Source organism: Bombus flavifrons, chromosome 14, assembly GCF_040668555.2.
Source record: "Bombus flavifrons isolate JBK064 chromosome 14, iyBomFlav1_principal, whole genome shotgun sequence".
Classification (NCBI taxonomy): Eukaryota; Metazoa; Arthropoda; class Insecta; order Hymenoptera; family Apidae; genus Bombus; species Bombus flavifrons.
The window spans coordinates 8965692-8981235 of record NC_138455.1 but is presented as its reverse complement, the minus strand read 5'-3'; the positions used below and the strand labels follow the sequence as shown (position 1 = coordinate 8981235).

The following is a 15544-nucleotide window of genomic DNA, read 5'->3' as shown; positions in this document are numbered from 1 at the left end:
TACTGCGAGTTTTGTTTCCGCCACGACAATACGAGGATTTAGAGTTGCGGTAAACGCCATATGACGCATGTTAAATTATCCAATCTGACAACTATAAATCAATGTTTCGTATTTATGGATAGAAAAGCAGCGTTATTCTTATCTCCATGGGGTCGCCTTTAATGTCCCTCCACGATACACGTAGTTACATTATTTATTATTAAATCGATTATTATTTATCGCCCTTTTAAACGCGTTACTTCCTTTTAACGAATTAATACGTTTCAATCGAGATATGTTGCTTGAAGTGTCGCAACAATTTATCGTTGAATGTTCTTTTTATGTAGTCTAACATGTACGTAGTGATCCATGAAAATATTTGAATATTTATCACCGATACTCTTTTATGAATCTTATTAAAAAAAATTTACTACTTCATATCTCGTGAACAAATAAGTTGTTTACGAAAAAGAAGCATAACGTGCAATTTCTCTATGAAACATTTTTTTCCTTTATAAAACACATACCTTACGAGGTGAACAAGTTATGTGAATCATTCTGTACAATTGTAATATCCATAACTCACCACAGTACACAATACAAAATGTAATGAATTGCTATGCATTTTAGAATTCCTTTTAAATTTGACCAATATACAACCACTATACTTTATATCACAGGAAACTCGTAACAAAATTCCAGAATATCTCATACAAACCACACAAAGCATTCAGAAAGGGCGAAGGTTAAGTAATCCATTGCGGCACTTTCACGAATCGCTATGCATCAGCGAAAGTCGGCGAAGAACTGGAGAAAACAGGCAGCTTTCTTCGGTAGCGATACGTAACAAGCTAACAAAGCAAACTTCCAAGAGATTCCACGATCGCCCCCGTTGATCGTCTGTTAATTCGTGGCTGCATTCAACAGAACGGATTACAGTTTGCATATGGTCGATCCACGGCATCGATACACTCCGCGATGATTCTCGATTTATCTCACTGAACCGTCCTTGAACGATAAAGCCGAGTCGGCCGATTCGTCTTATAGCCGAAAACCCGAAAATACGATGTAGTCACGCTAGCCCACAAGCAAATGTTGTGACAAGCTGGAGCGACCTTGTCGTCGCGTTAAAGTTAAATCCGCTCACGCGGTTCGATTTAAACATCCTATATATAAACATAGAACTGGCCCGTGATCCGTCTGTGACCCAGGTCGAGCAGGTTTTCTCTTCGACCACAACAGAGCGCGGAGGATAAGAAAGAGGAAAGCGAAAAAAGGCGGAAGAACGCCACCAACCTGTCGATATTGTGCTAGAACCAGGGAAGTTGAATTACAACGTCGTTGGAGCAAGGTTGACGTGTTTGTAGTTCCAGGCTAATTTTCAGAGTGTGTATATTTCAACCTGATCCCTCTGAGATTTTTATTTAAAGCTTTCTTCGCGTTTCCCAACCTGGTTTCGATCTTTCGGTGCTCAAAAGTGTTTTAATGAAAATTAAAATTGCAAAATAAGGTCGAAGCGTGTGAGAATGACGAAAGTTTGGAAACGAACCCTTGTAACGTTAATTTACTAATTAATAATGTTAGTAGGCTGTACGTAAACATTTATGCAGACTGTTTACAGACGCATCAACCACTGTTTTCGTTTATTAATGACTCGTCGTCGGTAGAGCTTACAGGTTGAATTTTGTAATTGTAACAATTCTAAAGTCTGATTAAAATGTATATTAATACCGGTAATTATTAACGTTAGTTCAATTATGTAAAACGTCCTTGCTCCCAATTCGTTATAAATCTTTTCGTTACGTTGAATTTACATTAAGCTTTATGATTTTATAACGTTTCGCCAAAATGTTACAAATGCTACAAGCTGGTAACTTGTCAAATTTCACCAATAATTTTATCTCACTCGTATGAAACGACTGTCTCCTTAACTTGTTGTAAATCTTTTCAAGCTGAAATATGTCTCAATGGTTTTTGCGGCGAGAAACAAGGTGGAAGGAAGCTTGTAAGAGCGATGGGGCCTTAAATATACGATTGCCTACAGAACAAATTTCGCTCGACCAAGCGGAAAATCTGCGTCGATATTTTGTTTACGTTAGCCAGGGAGCGCGTAACGCATGGGTATACGCCGCTTGGAAATCAGGAAAGTGGAACGAGTCATTGAATTATGAGATTGGAATCGTCGTCGAGGAAGTGAATGGGGATTTGGTAACTTTCCTCCCGCGCTGCTTTCTTCTTAGCTCTCGTGGCCCTCCTGGCGACGTTAGTCATCGTTTCTGCACGGTTTCTTTAAACCGATGTCCACCGGGGATTCCGGTGAAGTATGCAGCAGGCCTTTCGTGCCAAGAACGCACTTGCGCCTCGTGTCGCCGAAGAAAATAGAAGTTCGGCGAAAGAACGACAATCTAAGATTTTGCGGCTCGTAACTCAACGCATTGGAATATTTCGAGGGACTGCGTCATGGTGGATGAAACCGACAATCTGCTCTCGAAACCATCAATCTTATTAGGGGCATAAGATGAAGAGATATACCAAGTCCAAAAATGGTCGCGTTTGATTCCTTAAGGGGTAGGTTATCAAAATTTATCTATTCAATGTTATCGTGTAGGTATACAAATATCGATTATAAGATTAACGCGAAGAAAAGACAGATTGCATGTACACATGAAAACTAAGGAAACGAAATAAGAAATTCTTATATTGGAATGTGCAAGGAAATACTATAAAAAGAAGGAATATCTACGTTTGATAAGCAACAACACAGTGCTACGTTGCATGTTTTTCAAGTATCAAGAATCAACGTTGGGCTAGTACAACGTTTCATTTGCAATCTCTTTCTCGGATAATTTAAATCGCGAACTCTCGTGTGCGTTTCCTAACATCGTAGTTATTAAAAAGAATTTCGAATAATTCTTTTTCTAAACTATAGAAATTTTGCAATTTGTTGCAAGCTTCTATAAAGTATCTATTATTCTGAAACAATTTTTATCCCTCGATAAAACAATATCTAAATCACTATACCTACGTTTAACGATAATATTGCATTCACCAATTTTTGCGAGTTATTTCGCTGCTCGCAGTAATCGTTTAAAAGTTTAACCAGCGTGGCTGATGAATATTTCGAGTCGGAAGGAAAATTAGATTGGTATCTCGTTTCTAGGATAACACGCGGATTATACACGGAAGATAGATTTCCATACCTTGAAAATCGGATTAGATTTTGGTGGAAATTATTGAATTCTCAGGCTCCTCGATACTGGGGCGTAATCGAATAAAGGTCTCTGGGAAATTTCAAGCTCGATCATGGTTTATTTTCATCGCATGGATTCGCGCTATCGAATTCGAAGGTATTATTCTTCGATGGCAAATTCTCGCATTAAGAAAAGCAATCATATCGGTCGATTGTTGAATGATATCCTGTATGAAATCACGGTCTACGTTTAATTTTGGTTAAAACGACGCAATTAAACTGCTATTTGAACGCGACGTTGCAGATACACCGACGAGTGAGTCGTGAAAATGAAGGGAGATATCTTCAAAGAACCCGCGAATCGACTGCACAGCATCGAGCAAATGAAAAACAATAAACCGCACAGCTGGACGCTCAAAGAACTCCCTAGGGGCGAAAATTGCGCGTCGCTTGCACTAGCCGTGGTAATTATTTCCATAAGCGTTCTAGAAAGGCTTGCACTGAAAATACAACACACCGACTGACTAAACTGACATCTCCTTCTTCTTCTTCTTCCTTTTAGCTTCTTTAAATCGGAAGAATAATATGAAAGCTGTCTTAAAATCTTCATAAGCCTAAGAAAAGCAGGAGATATCTTAAGAAAATCTTTCTAAAGCTACGAAAGGATCAGCGGAATTTAACGTAGATAGAATTCAGGAAATTGTTAAGATAGTTACCGTAAGCGTGCTAAAAAGACTTGTACAAGAAGTTACGAAACAATAATTGGTTATAGCTATACCTGTTTCTTCTTTCTCTTTTCTAAATTACAGGGATGATATGGAAGATGTTTTAAGAAGATTTTCATAAAACTGTAAAATCATTGGGTAAACCGTTAAAATTATTTTCACAGACATTGGAGAATCGCTTGAACTGAAAATTGCAAGACACGTCGATTGGTCAAACCAAGCTCTTCTCTTTGTTTTCGTAATCGAAAGGATAATACGAAAGGCGTTTTAAGACAAAGCTCACAAGGCTATTAATAGAATGCGCCATTGAGCAAGTGTTAACGATCTGTCGCGAAAAAGTAACCCAGACGACGCGAATATTCCAAGAGCTATAAACAATTTTCCGAGTAACGTAGGAATGTCCGAAACGATCCCCTTCCAGCGAAATATCACACGTATTTATAACACTAATTTGAATGGTGCCTAGGCCAGTACTCAATTTCGAAAGATATTTCAGCGACACATGTGGTCTACGTTAAATCACAGATGCCACGCGTCGTAGACGCGTGTTTTGCGCGCGACACGAACGAATTAAGATTTCCGCGAAAATTCCGGGACCATTCGATTCGTGTTCGATTCATGTACGATTCGATCAACATCGACGATGAAAAATAACCTCTTCAGATACATGGCATCGCATCAATTTCTAGGAATCGTCTCGCGAACGAATCGGAACGTGTTACAGATCGAAAATTCGCGAATCGTGTCGACGAGAAGAAACATCGCAATGCTAATGATCTCTGCTTCCCTTCCCACGAAACATCCTGAGAAACAAATAATCCATCCATCACGTAGTAATACGTCATTATTTGGTTCTCATGAAGAGCCGAGAACTCGTCCAAGAATCTCATATGTTTTAACGCTTTCCATAGATAACTTTTATGTGTATATTCTACGTGTCGTATAAAACATTTTGAAATTTCATTGCCACTTTAACGAGACACGATTATTACGATCATATTGGCAATATTTGGGACCAGTCGGAAGAACTTAGTACGCAAATGGGTTAACTGGGAACAATGTTCGAGTTTATTTTCACTTATTTCACGAGTATCGCGTCGCCTTGCAATTGCAAATGGAATTGTTCGTGGCGTTCGAATCGTGTGTCGAGGTATTCGTTCCCAAGCAAATGACAATCAACTCAACTCAAAAAAGTATCGACGTTGAGACGATGACTTTTCTATTAGGAAAACTACGCTAGGCAATCCTTATGCGCATACATATATAATTCACGCGATTGGAAATAGCTTTCGTGCGTATTTTGAGTTCATGTTTGTGAATGATTAATACACTCGTGCCACCTAATATGATATTACTATAATATAGCCAATTGTTATATATTATGCATCATATATCATTATTTATTATTATACATTATTCTATATATTATCTATTAATGAATTATCTATCATTAAAGAATCGAGAGATGCAATAACAGTTATTCGATTTCTTTATGACATTTCATGTTCCATTTCCAATCTATTTGAAACATGTACACATGCTCTGCGCTAATTATGAAAACCATATTAAATTATAGCTCTGTACTACCAAGTATGAAAATTATTTATCTAAATATCAATACAATAATTAGTATGAATTTACGAGACAATATTTTCGACATTTAACTAAAATTGATGAAATTTTCTTGAACATTTATTGAGCCCGCTTTCCGATTCACCTTCGTTTTATTTTCGACGATGGCTTCTTACGTTCTGATTACGGGATCCTCCGTGATGTCGTGAAACTTCCGGTTTGCCGCTCTAACTCTCTAAGAAAGAATTTTAAGTGATCCGTCTTATGAAAATATTTACTCGGAAACCACGGGCTTAATTAGCCCCAAGATGTACTAGAGCGTGCTTTTGTTTGCATAGGCGACTGAGTAAGGGTATGCATTTCGTTAAAAGTTAACGAGACCCAGCCAAAAAGGATCGACCGTGAGGGTATACGAAAAATGCAAAGGTTGCTACTTTGTTCCTTAATTATTTTTAGGTCCTTCTTCTTTATACTTTCCACATTTTTTTAAGTATTACGAAAACATTCTTCTTGCTGCGCGAAACGACTCTGATAATTGGGAAATAAGTAAAGAAAATACACTTTAAAAATTCAACGATCAAATATGCTTGGAAGATGGAAAATATTAAAATTGATTCACTTAGATGTTCCCGAATTTTGTCATGCCTCTTTCTCACATTGCGATTTCATCAGGATCGTGATTAATTAATTAACTTTAAAGGTTGCTTTTAGCCCCTATAAACTTTATATTTAGCGAAAGAAGGAATGGTTTCGTTATTGGTATCGTTTAAACTGTACTTCCACAATTTCAAGTGTTTCTCAATTTTCAAGTTGTCTAAATTCCATTGTCAAACACCTGTATTAATCTCTGCCTAATGATTTCCGTATCTATCAATAGCAGAGTACGCGTGGAAACGCAGCCAATCGAATCTAAGCACAATCGTCTCTGCTCCAAATTAGATTTCACCCCTCATACATAATCTAGCCCAACCTGACGCCCCTACGTTCCTTCATCCACGCCCTAACGCTTGAGAATCGGATCGTTCTAAAACTCGAAGGTATTCTTGCGACGAAATTAAAAGTGCATACGGTTGCAACGGTAAATTGAAGCTAAGTAACGAATCGTGTATTCGGCTGGTGCATTTCACACAAGAATTTTCACACAAGAAGCGTTACACGAACACGGTTGCCGACAACGGACGCGACATATTCGCTGATAAGGTGCTCGATGACGTGAAATTATTCATAATCGTGGCCCCGACAGCAAATCGTGAATAATGCATTCGACGCAATGGTAATTATAGCAATCGGTTGGATTGGCAACCGACTTGATGAACCCGTACATTAACGTCCATAGCATCCGCGATGCCTCCCCTTCGTCCATCGCGGTGAAAAAAAGCCGAGGGCTCGTGGAGAACCGCGGAGAATTTTAAATATCCATCCTGGCAACAGCCCAAAGTTTCTGCACGAATTTATCGCGCGGCAGCACACGTATTCTCGTTATTATGTACAGGTATGGCGCTCGTAAACGGCAGGAAAGAACAGCGAAAAAATAAAAAGAAGAGGAAAGAAACACGGAAACGCGTGCATTCTGTTGTTGACTGGCCGGAATTGCCGCTATCTTCTTCATGAAGGTTCGAATTGTTTGTCGTGAAAGACTAAAACGCCGATTCAAGACGACTCCAATGTTTAAATTGTGTTTATAGGAAGAGGAAGGAAAGCAAATTTGATATTCAGAAGCGTAGGTGTTTATTAATACGAATGTTAGTCGACTAGGAAATGGGTGGCTGTCTTCGAGACTAATTATTACAGCAGCAAAAATACGAAGTTCTTTTTTAAGATTCCAAATTTCTTGGGTACTGTTTTATTAACAAATTCTTGAAACTTTTCTTTCATTCTCTTTTGAGTCCAAACGAAAACAGTATTTGTTCGATAGTTTCATTATATAATAGATGTTTGTAACAAAAACGCTACAAACTTTTCGAGCAACCTCGTATTTAACTTCAAATGTCAAATAATAAGACTAGTTTGGTAAGATACGATTGATTGATAACACATTCTTCGTCTGTAATCTCCGTATTAATTTAAACATTTGCCAGAACGAACGTAAAATCGATTTCAAAGAAAAGGAAATAGGAGAACTACTTTCGTCCGCAAGGTTATTTCATCACGCGACTAAGCGCTGAAATTCACCAAAAATTTAGTTTGAAAGTTCGAGTCGACGTTTGGCGCCAAAGTGGTAAGAATTTCGAGGAAATCTGACTCAGCTTGTCGACATTAACTGGCGTTTCCCTCTCGCGATTAACGGAGTCGAAAAGCGGATTATCACGAGGAAAAGCCAACAAGCGTACAAATTCATAAATTCCAATGGAATCGGTGATTCATCGAGCAGGCGACGTACCATGGTCGAATAGATTCAGACCTTGAAAAGCTCTCTGACCTACTTTTCCCTTCGCTCCTCCCTAAAAATTCAGAGAGAGAGAAAGAAAAAAACACGTTTTTATGTCACATAGCCTGGACAGTTCTTTTTAAGATCATAGATCATATCTAGTCAGGATTGAAGGGGTTGTTGCAACAAGGTTGTGCGTTCACTTTACTGTTGTTTTATAGGCTATTCAGTATCTCATACTCGTATAATTTTCTTTCTCTTCTTCTTTTTTTTTTACTAATAAATCTCTTTTGTTGATAAATAAATAAACAAGGAGAAACTCTACTTTTCAATGATTTCAGTAAACCAAGAGAACACTAACCGATACAAAATCATATTACTATTTAGAAATGTGCAATAAATATGTAGTCAAACTTTTATAGTAATAAACTTCTTCTCCTTCGAATATGAAACTTCCAACCTTTCTTTCAACAAATACAATATGAGTTTAATAGCTATACCTTTGATTTCTATATAACTTCGTCAACTATATGTATATACTTTGTTTCTTATATATCTACCTTACGTGTTATTTCCACTTCTAGCTATTTTATGTTTGCTACTTTATGTCTTTCCAACCATAAAGTGACATTACAATAAAGAAGCCAAGAAAAATGTGATTATCGCTTCCAATGATCTTTATGTGCTTATTTCATTAGGCAATTTAGGCTCGTTGCTTAAGACAGCTTCAATAAACACGGTTCATAAAATTCATACTCTGTTTCCGTATAAATAAAATGATATTTGTGGTTGCGATACATATAAAGCTCCCTCCCCTTTTCCGTTTTTCTCGTGACAATTTTGTCAACCGTCGGATCGTCATTATAGGGTAAAGAAAATAAAATGATCTCAAGATAAGGATGAAATTTATAAGCAACAACGACGATATCGGCTTTCCGCCCTAAAGTACAATTTAAGCCCAGCCACAGCCCTAATTGTCGGCTTTTAATAGTTTCATACACGAAAACGAACCGTGCCAGGTTCCTGGTGTCACATTTTCGACCTAGTCGTACACGCGTGTACAGAATCCAGGGTGTGCTTGACGAACAGCCTGACCTTGACATGAATAAACCACTGAACATGATTGATGACACGATTATTCGTAATAGTAATTTACCGAATTAAGTATATCTGTGAATATCGGTATGTCATTTGTTGACAATGAACGTGTTCTTAATGGGATCTCGTGATCGTTTAAACTTTCTGCTTTCCGTGAAACCATGAAGTTTTATTGTCGAACGATATATTATCTTAAACTTACACGGGGGTTAGATGGAAATTCCTATTACGGAGTGAAATATTTGCTGACAAAAATTAGAGGCTTAGAAGAAGAATGATAAAGGAGAACAAACGATAAAACCTTTAATTTAGGAAAACAGTGACTAGATTTACAAAAGAATTTACATTTTGTTAAATGATACGTGGTTCGTTTCTTTGCATGACTATCTGTCATGTGACTCTACTTTTTCAGAAAACTATTCCTTTAGCAACAAGCTAAAGTTTGTTCAAGTAGTGATTAAACCGTTAATATAATATTTATACGACTATTCAATTTTTTACTATTGCAAAAATTGAGTAAAAATAAGAAGAGATAATTATATATATATTCTACTATATTCCACGAATAAAACGAATTAAACTGAATATTGTAACTAGCATATCTCGTTCAAAAACGAAACTTTCCTAACAAATCAATTTTAGTATGTTGAATTAGAAACATTTATCCTAAACTTATTTAAATATTTAGCTAAAATTCATGACAAGTGATTCTCCCCTAATCTCGTCATATATAATGCAGAATATATCCATCATCAAAGGAACTTTGAATTTTTCCAACAACCTAATATTTTTAGGAATAGGAGATATTAACGCGTGGAGAAGAAAAATCCGTAGGTGGATCGTTATTGGTCTAAAGAAGTCCTGTGCGTTATAGATGCTTCATCGATCGCGCAGTCATCGTGGTTAGGAATTATTTAACGTTTTCAAGGGCTATTACTCTACGATCTGTCGGTGTTTGCGTGTAAGATATATATTGCCCTCCGTTGTCGTATTCGATTACGATACAAGAAGACAGTTGAAGAGTATCGAAAAGATGGCTTGTTGGTGAATAAGGAGCGCGGAGATAGGGTGAAAGAAGGAAAAATGAGCGAAACGCGGTTGGATGTACATGCTATAGAGAGGACGTCAGATTAGAAGCCAAGGCTTGACGAGCAGCAATGCCACCGGGACAAAAGCCCACCCTGAAGGGGCTGGCATACATATTTTTTATTATATAAATTGGCGTTACAGAGGTTTCCCAAGAATTTATCGCGTTAATGCCTATTACCGCCCGCCCTTCCGTACGACAGCCGCTGCTTTTGTTAACAAGCGATGATACGCGACCTCATCGACTTACTTTGCTATCCAAATTCTTATCAAATCTCCTCGGTAAAGATACGGAACGAATGTGATATAAAAAAGACAATGGTAGAAAGAGATAAAAATGATGGATGTTTAGGTAGATAAATTCATATTTTGTAAAATAGAATTAAAGTATCTAAGCAGAGATTTATTTCACTTACTGAACGTTATAACGCGTATTATACTTTCAATATTTCCTATATAGCGATTCTAAAAAGTATTTGCACGTATCCCAATTTTCTAATAAAACGTAGGTGAAACTTTCTTACAGTTTTATATGTTTCCATAAAAATATGAGTTTGCATAAATATCTCCAATGTAGCGAAGAGATACAAATTAAGCGTATTGAATTTTTTCAAAATTGAATAAATGGATTTTTATCTATTTCGCATTTTTTGACAGAAGGAAGAAAATATTTTGCTGAAAGCCGCATCGTTCGGCGCAAGCCTTCCAGATCCTTTGGGCAAAGGATTAAAGACTCTTTCGAGCACTTAATCCGCACAAGCTCAGCTATGAAAGCACGTTTAGTGTTCGGTCGTATATCAACGACCGATCGTGAAGAAAATTACTTATACCTTCCACGTTACTGACACGAAATTCGACGGTATGTTTTAAAGGAAAACAACTAGAAGATAATTCATTTTATATGCGTGTTAGGAAGACTAAAAGATATTAAACAATAAAACAGGCAGTGACTGATCATAAAGTGTAATCAGTATAAAATTATCAGCATTAAAGTACGATCAAGATAATTGTGTATATCATCTGTGCTACTAAAATGGGATTTATTAATATTAACTCCATATTGCATTCTAAATAAAATTTAATAGAATTTTTCAAGGAGAAAACGAACAGACGAACAATTTACTTTGTACTAAATTTTAAGAAGCTATTATCTTATGATAAGGCGAAGTTTATAAAGATCTCTGGATAAAATTCTGGAATTCTAATAAAGACTTCTGAGGCAGCTAATCTTTCAGCAAGGTTAGTACGAGTAAACAACGAGAAGACGAAAGAAAATACGCGCTCTAGTTCGTTTTACCGCGATCAATCGCACGTCTGAAAAACCTGTCGGTTTCCTCTAGTTTTGCCTTCCCTTGCAAGGACTTTAGGCATACCTCGAGTGATATTGCCAGTGACATGCATTGTCCTAGTGTGAAACAGAACTATCCCTTTCTTCCATTTAACCGACTCCATCCCCTATTCTATCCCTTTCCATAAAACCTCGCCTTCCGCCGAGATGTTTTAAATAATATTGAAAACGGAGTTCTGGCTCGATGCCTACTCGTTCCATATCAGGTGGAGCAGTTCTAAAAACTTCGATTATATCTAGCCAGCTAGAACGACAACCCTCGAGCTGTTAACTTTATTTTAATCTTCCGCGAGAAGGGAAGTTGCGCGCCTCTTAAAAAACTTTCATTAAACTTTATACGACCACGAATATTACGAAGGAGAAGCGTACTTATTCAAGGCAAATGTTGGAAATTGATCTTTATTTTTTTATCACGCTCGTTATTCCAACATTCTCGTTTTAGTTTCTTTCTTTTTTCTTTTTTTCTCTCTCGATCTGATCGATACGACGAATGATAATGAAAACGGATGGCAAACCGTGAAATTGGTTATCTAATTTTAATGAAAATTTTCCACTGTGCAATTGCTCGCTATCGACGTCTAACCGAGATATAAATGGCACGTGATAAATTATTCGAGGCTTATGATTTTGTATAATTGCGCCCCTGCTAAAATTCGCGATAAAGAATAAGCGATTGTATTTTCAACGTCAACGAAGACAGAACTACAGATATCTCAATTAAAATGAATGAAATTGCTTTAAAAATAATAAAAAAATAATACTGCTTTGGAATATAATATAAAATTAATCACGAGTCGAAATAGCGTTTCTAATTCATCGAAATATGTCGATCGACGAACGTAAATATTTTCCAATCTTTCATGTCGAATTGCAGAAATTATTACAGGAAATATAAATTACTTCAGAAGAATTCATTGACATTGATTGATTCGAATGTTTTCGTCTCGTATGATGTTACCCAGGCTCACCGTGAGTATCGAACTTCCTGATGATAGTTTCGATGATCGTTGTCCTGGGCGCCACGTGACCTCGTCTAACAGGCATCGCAGGAATATTCCCAGGTACCTGGGCCGACGAGACGTTTGGCGTTCGATCGAAGGCTCGTTAAGCCTGCTTTTAATAATTAACGTGTAACACTACAGCACTGAAAAAACACTCGCAGCATGCGTACAAGCACGGTAGAAAAAAGCACAGCACGAGTTGAGCATAATGATCGTCGATGACAAAGAGAAGCACCAGCTAATATCGGCGATGTTCGTCACAATTCGTTCCCAGTGTGTAAACCCTGTTTTGTTTCCCCTAAAGAACGACTAGAGAAGAGAATGAGAAGAAAACGAAGGAGAAGATTCGTTGCTAGTCGGACGACGAATTGATGTTCTTTTCTTTTTTTTTTTTTTTTTTTTTTTTTGTTTCTAGAGTCCTTTACGTAGATACAAAAAATGAGAGGAGATAGTGAACGAAGAAAAGTGGCCACAAAGTATAATGTCAGTTGCACTTAACGGTGACGTGTGTGCCTTTGCCTTTTACTTCGAGGAACACCCCTCTATTACGCTAAATTACTTTTGCGTCTTCCGCGGGAGTATCGTTGTTTCTTGGTGTTGTTGTTGTACAAAATTCGCATACGAAGCTGCGTGGACAGAGTCGATACGTTCGCCTTACGAGAAGGCTGGATGTCTTTGTTTGACTTCCTTTTTGGACCCAATACTCGTCTACCTAGATGTATCTAAAGATCGAAACAGGCTGTAGCAAGTGACATATGGTTCATCCTCTCAGTTGATCCAAGGACACAAGAGAAGGTCGAGCCTAAATGTCGTCTCGACGTGCGTGACACGAGGTTCCGCTGTATATACCTCTGATGTCTGCCCTGGCTCAAGACGTACAATCCACGCGAGAGAACATCTATTTATAGTTGATATAGCACGCGCCACACGAATGGTGTTCCCACGAATTCCAGAACAGGGCACCAGAAATCTGGAAAACGTCGTATTAATGATCTAAGACGATTTCGTTCTGCGTTTGTGCACGAGAATTCCCTCTTTTTCTTCACCGATGATCCACGTTTTCCCTTGGTTCCCCGAATCGCGCTAATTTTCCCTAATTAATTTTCTTTTCTAAACTTTTCTTCGTTTCTCCTTTGTTGTTTCGTTTAGCTAATTTAGAATTGCTTTCTAAGACAGCCAAAGGACAACGTGTCGCGAGTACCTCGACACTCGGTTGTCTTTGAAGAAATCGGAAAACTGTCTGAACAACGTCGACCCGTACGATCGCACCTTCTCGGCGGCAGATTCTCCGTTGAAAATTCGGAGAAGCTTCGACCTCGTCGGCTCGAAGTCAAACTTCTCTACATCCGGAGGAATGAACAGTAGACGTCTCGAAGAAGCGCATTGTGCGGACATTTCCACAAAGTGTTGTTGAGTGAGTATCTCGGGAAATGTTCTCTGGGTGTGCTGTGCGTCTCCACGACGATAGACGTCGATCCCACGAGTTCAGTGGTAGAACGCCATTGACGAATGCTCGAATTCCACGAACGCTGACACCTGTTCCACGATGGTTGCGGAAACGCGAAGCGGGTGAAACGAAAGAATCGCGGATATCATGGCTGTACGTGTATATGTAAGTCTAGGAGAGAAGCGAAAGGAGCGAGGATTAATCGTAAAGAGAAGGGGAAACGAACCGTCGAGATGACAACGAGAAAGGCACGTGGTGGATTTGTAGTTGCGTTTAATACGAAAATGCCAAAGCGCGGGTCTCGACTTTGATTCACTATGATCGTTGCTCGCGATTACACGTTGCAACGTAGTACACTCCCCTAAATCGAATAACTTGGTTCGTGGGGGTCAGGCGGTTGTGCATTTCAGCTCGAACTCAGGGACAGTTATTTTTATACTTCTTCTTCATTCTCCGCAACAACAAACAGGCGGATCGTACGAGTGCCTCTTACGATTTCTCCCGATATTTCTCGAAATACTCATCGGCTCTTGTAACCTGTTGGCGACGGCCACTGACACTACCCACCGAAACCACTATTTGTTTCATCGATTCTCTCTAATGTACTCCTTTTGTTCGTACAAGGCAACTCGCATATTTTCGATAATTTACACAGAACGTATAAAATCCAACGAATATACAAAACGAATGTCTGTGTTCGAACAACTACATTCTTCTCCTGGCCACCACGCCTTGCAGGTCCAAAATCGAAGCTCCTGCGTCACTGTGCTCTCAGCGTACTCCGGTGTATTCTAACTAAAGGAACGTTCCAAACGAGAGTAACTTCCCTTCGACAACCGGCACCGTATCCACGGGCTTGTATCGCTAAACACTGTTGCTTTCCCGCGTGCTCCCACCTTTTGAGTCGGTGCGTCTACCGGCGAAGAGGCATCTCGAGGCCGCGTGCCGAGCAAAACGCCGGAAGGAGAACGAAACAAGAGCAAAAGCTTCCCTCACGGAAGGATTTTCCGTAGTTTCGTTAGTCGCCGTCGTTCGGTCGGAACTGAAAACACGAGGAGGCACGACGGGCCGACGTCTCTCTCGGCGACGGCGACGACGACGACGACGAAGACGACGCCGGCGACGATGGTACGTTAGGGGGGTCGTACGCGGCGCCTGCGTCGTCGGGCTGTCCCCACCAACGTCACTCACCACCCGATTACACCGCCCTATCATATCCCCTCGCCGAGCTAGTGATAATATTGATAAGGTCCTGCGTCTCTTTCTCCACCGTATTGTCCTCGTTCTGTTGGAATCCGGTCAGATGTACACTCAGGAAGGGATGTCACTGGATAATGTGGATTCTTCCGAAAGAACGGGTCAAATTGTTTCTTTGATTATTGCACTAGTTACGTAGCACTTGTGAAACTTATGAACGTTATTATTAAATGAAAACAGAGTTCTACTTCTATCTATACATTCATAAATCCCTAAGTTTTGTCTTTGGATTGTTTCATTTAAAAATTGAGAAAAGCAATTAAGAAAAGTACGGTTTTTGTGTGTATAGTAGTTTCTCTAAGAGATTCTGTATGTTAAACCCTAGTAATTACGCCCAAATATCACGCTGAAGAAAAAGATTATACGAGAACACTCGTAATACTTACAGGAGCACCATTTTTATATTTATATTATATTATATATTATATTGTACGCGATTTTTCTAAGCCATCTTGCATACTAAATCTTAATAA

General features: G+C 38.7%; 1 protein-coding gene across 7 annotated transcripts in view; it reads right to left on the bottom strand.

The window, feature by feature from the left end:
- The window catches only part of sei (potassium voltage-gated channel seizure), a 142754-nt gene extending 127841 nt beyond the window's left edge, over positions 1–14913 (bottom strand). For 4 of the 7 annotated variants that reach the window (XM_069127678.1, XM_069127680.1, XM_069127681.1 and 1 more), the window contains exon 1: positions 12335–14911. In XM_069127678.1, the coding sequence (XP_068983779.1) occupies positions 12335–12410 (76 nt within the window). In that variant the 5' untranslated portion in view covers positions 12411–14911. Of the gene's footprint in view, positions 1–12334 lie in introns of all 7 variants that reach the window. The other 3 variants (XM_069127682.1, XM_069127683.1, XM_069127684.1) reach the window with 2 other exon arrangements.
- Between the last annotated feature and the right edge of the window lie 631 nt (positions 14914–15544).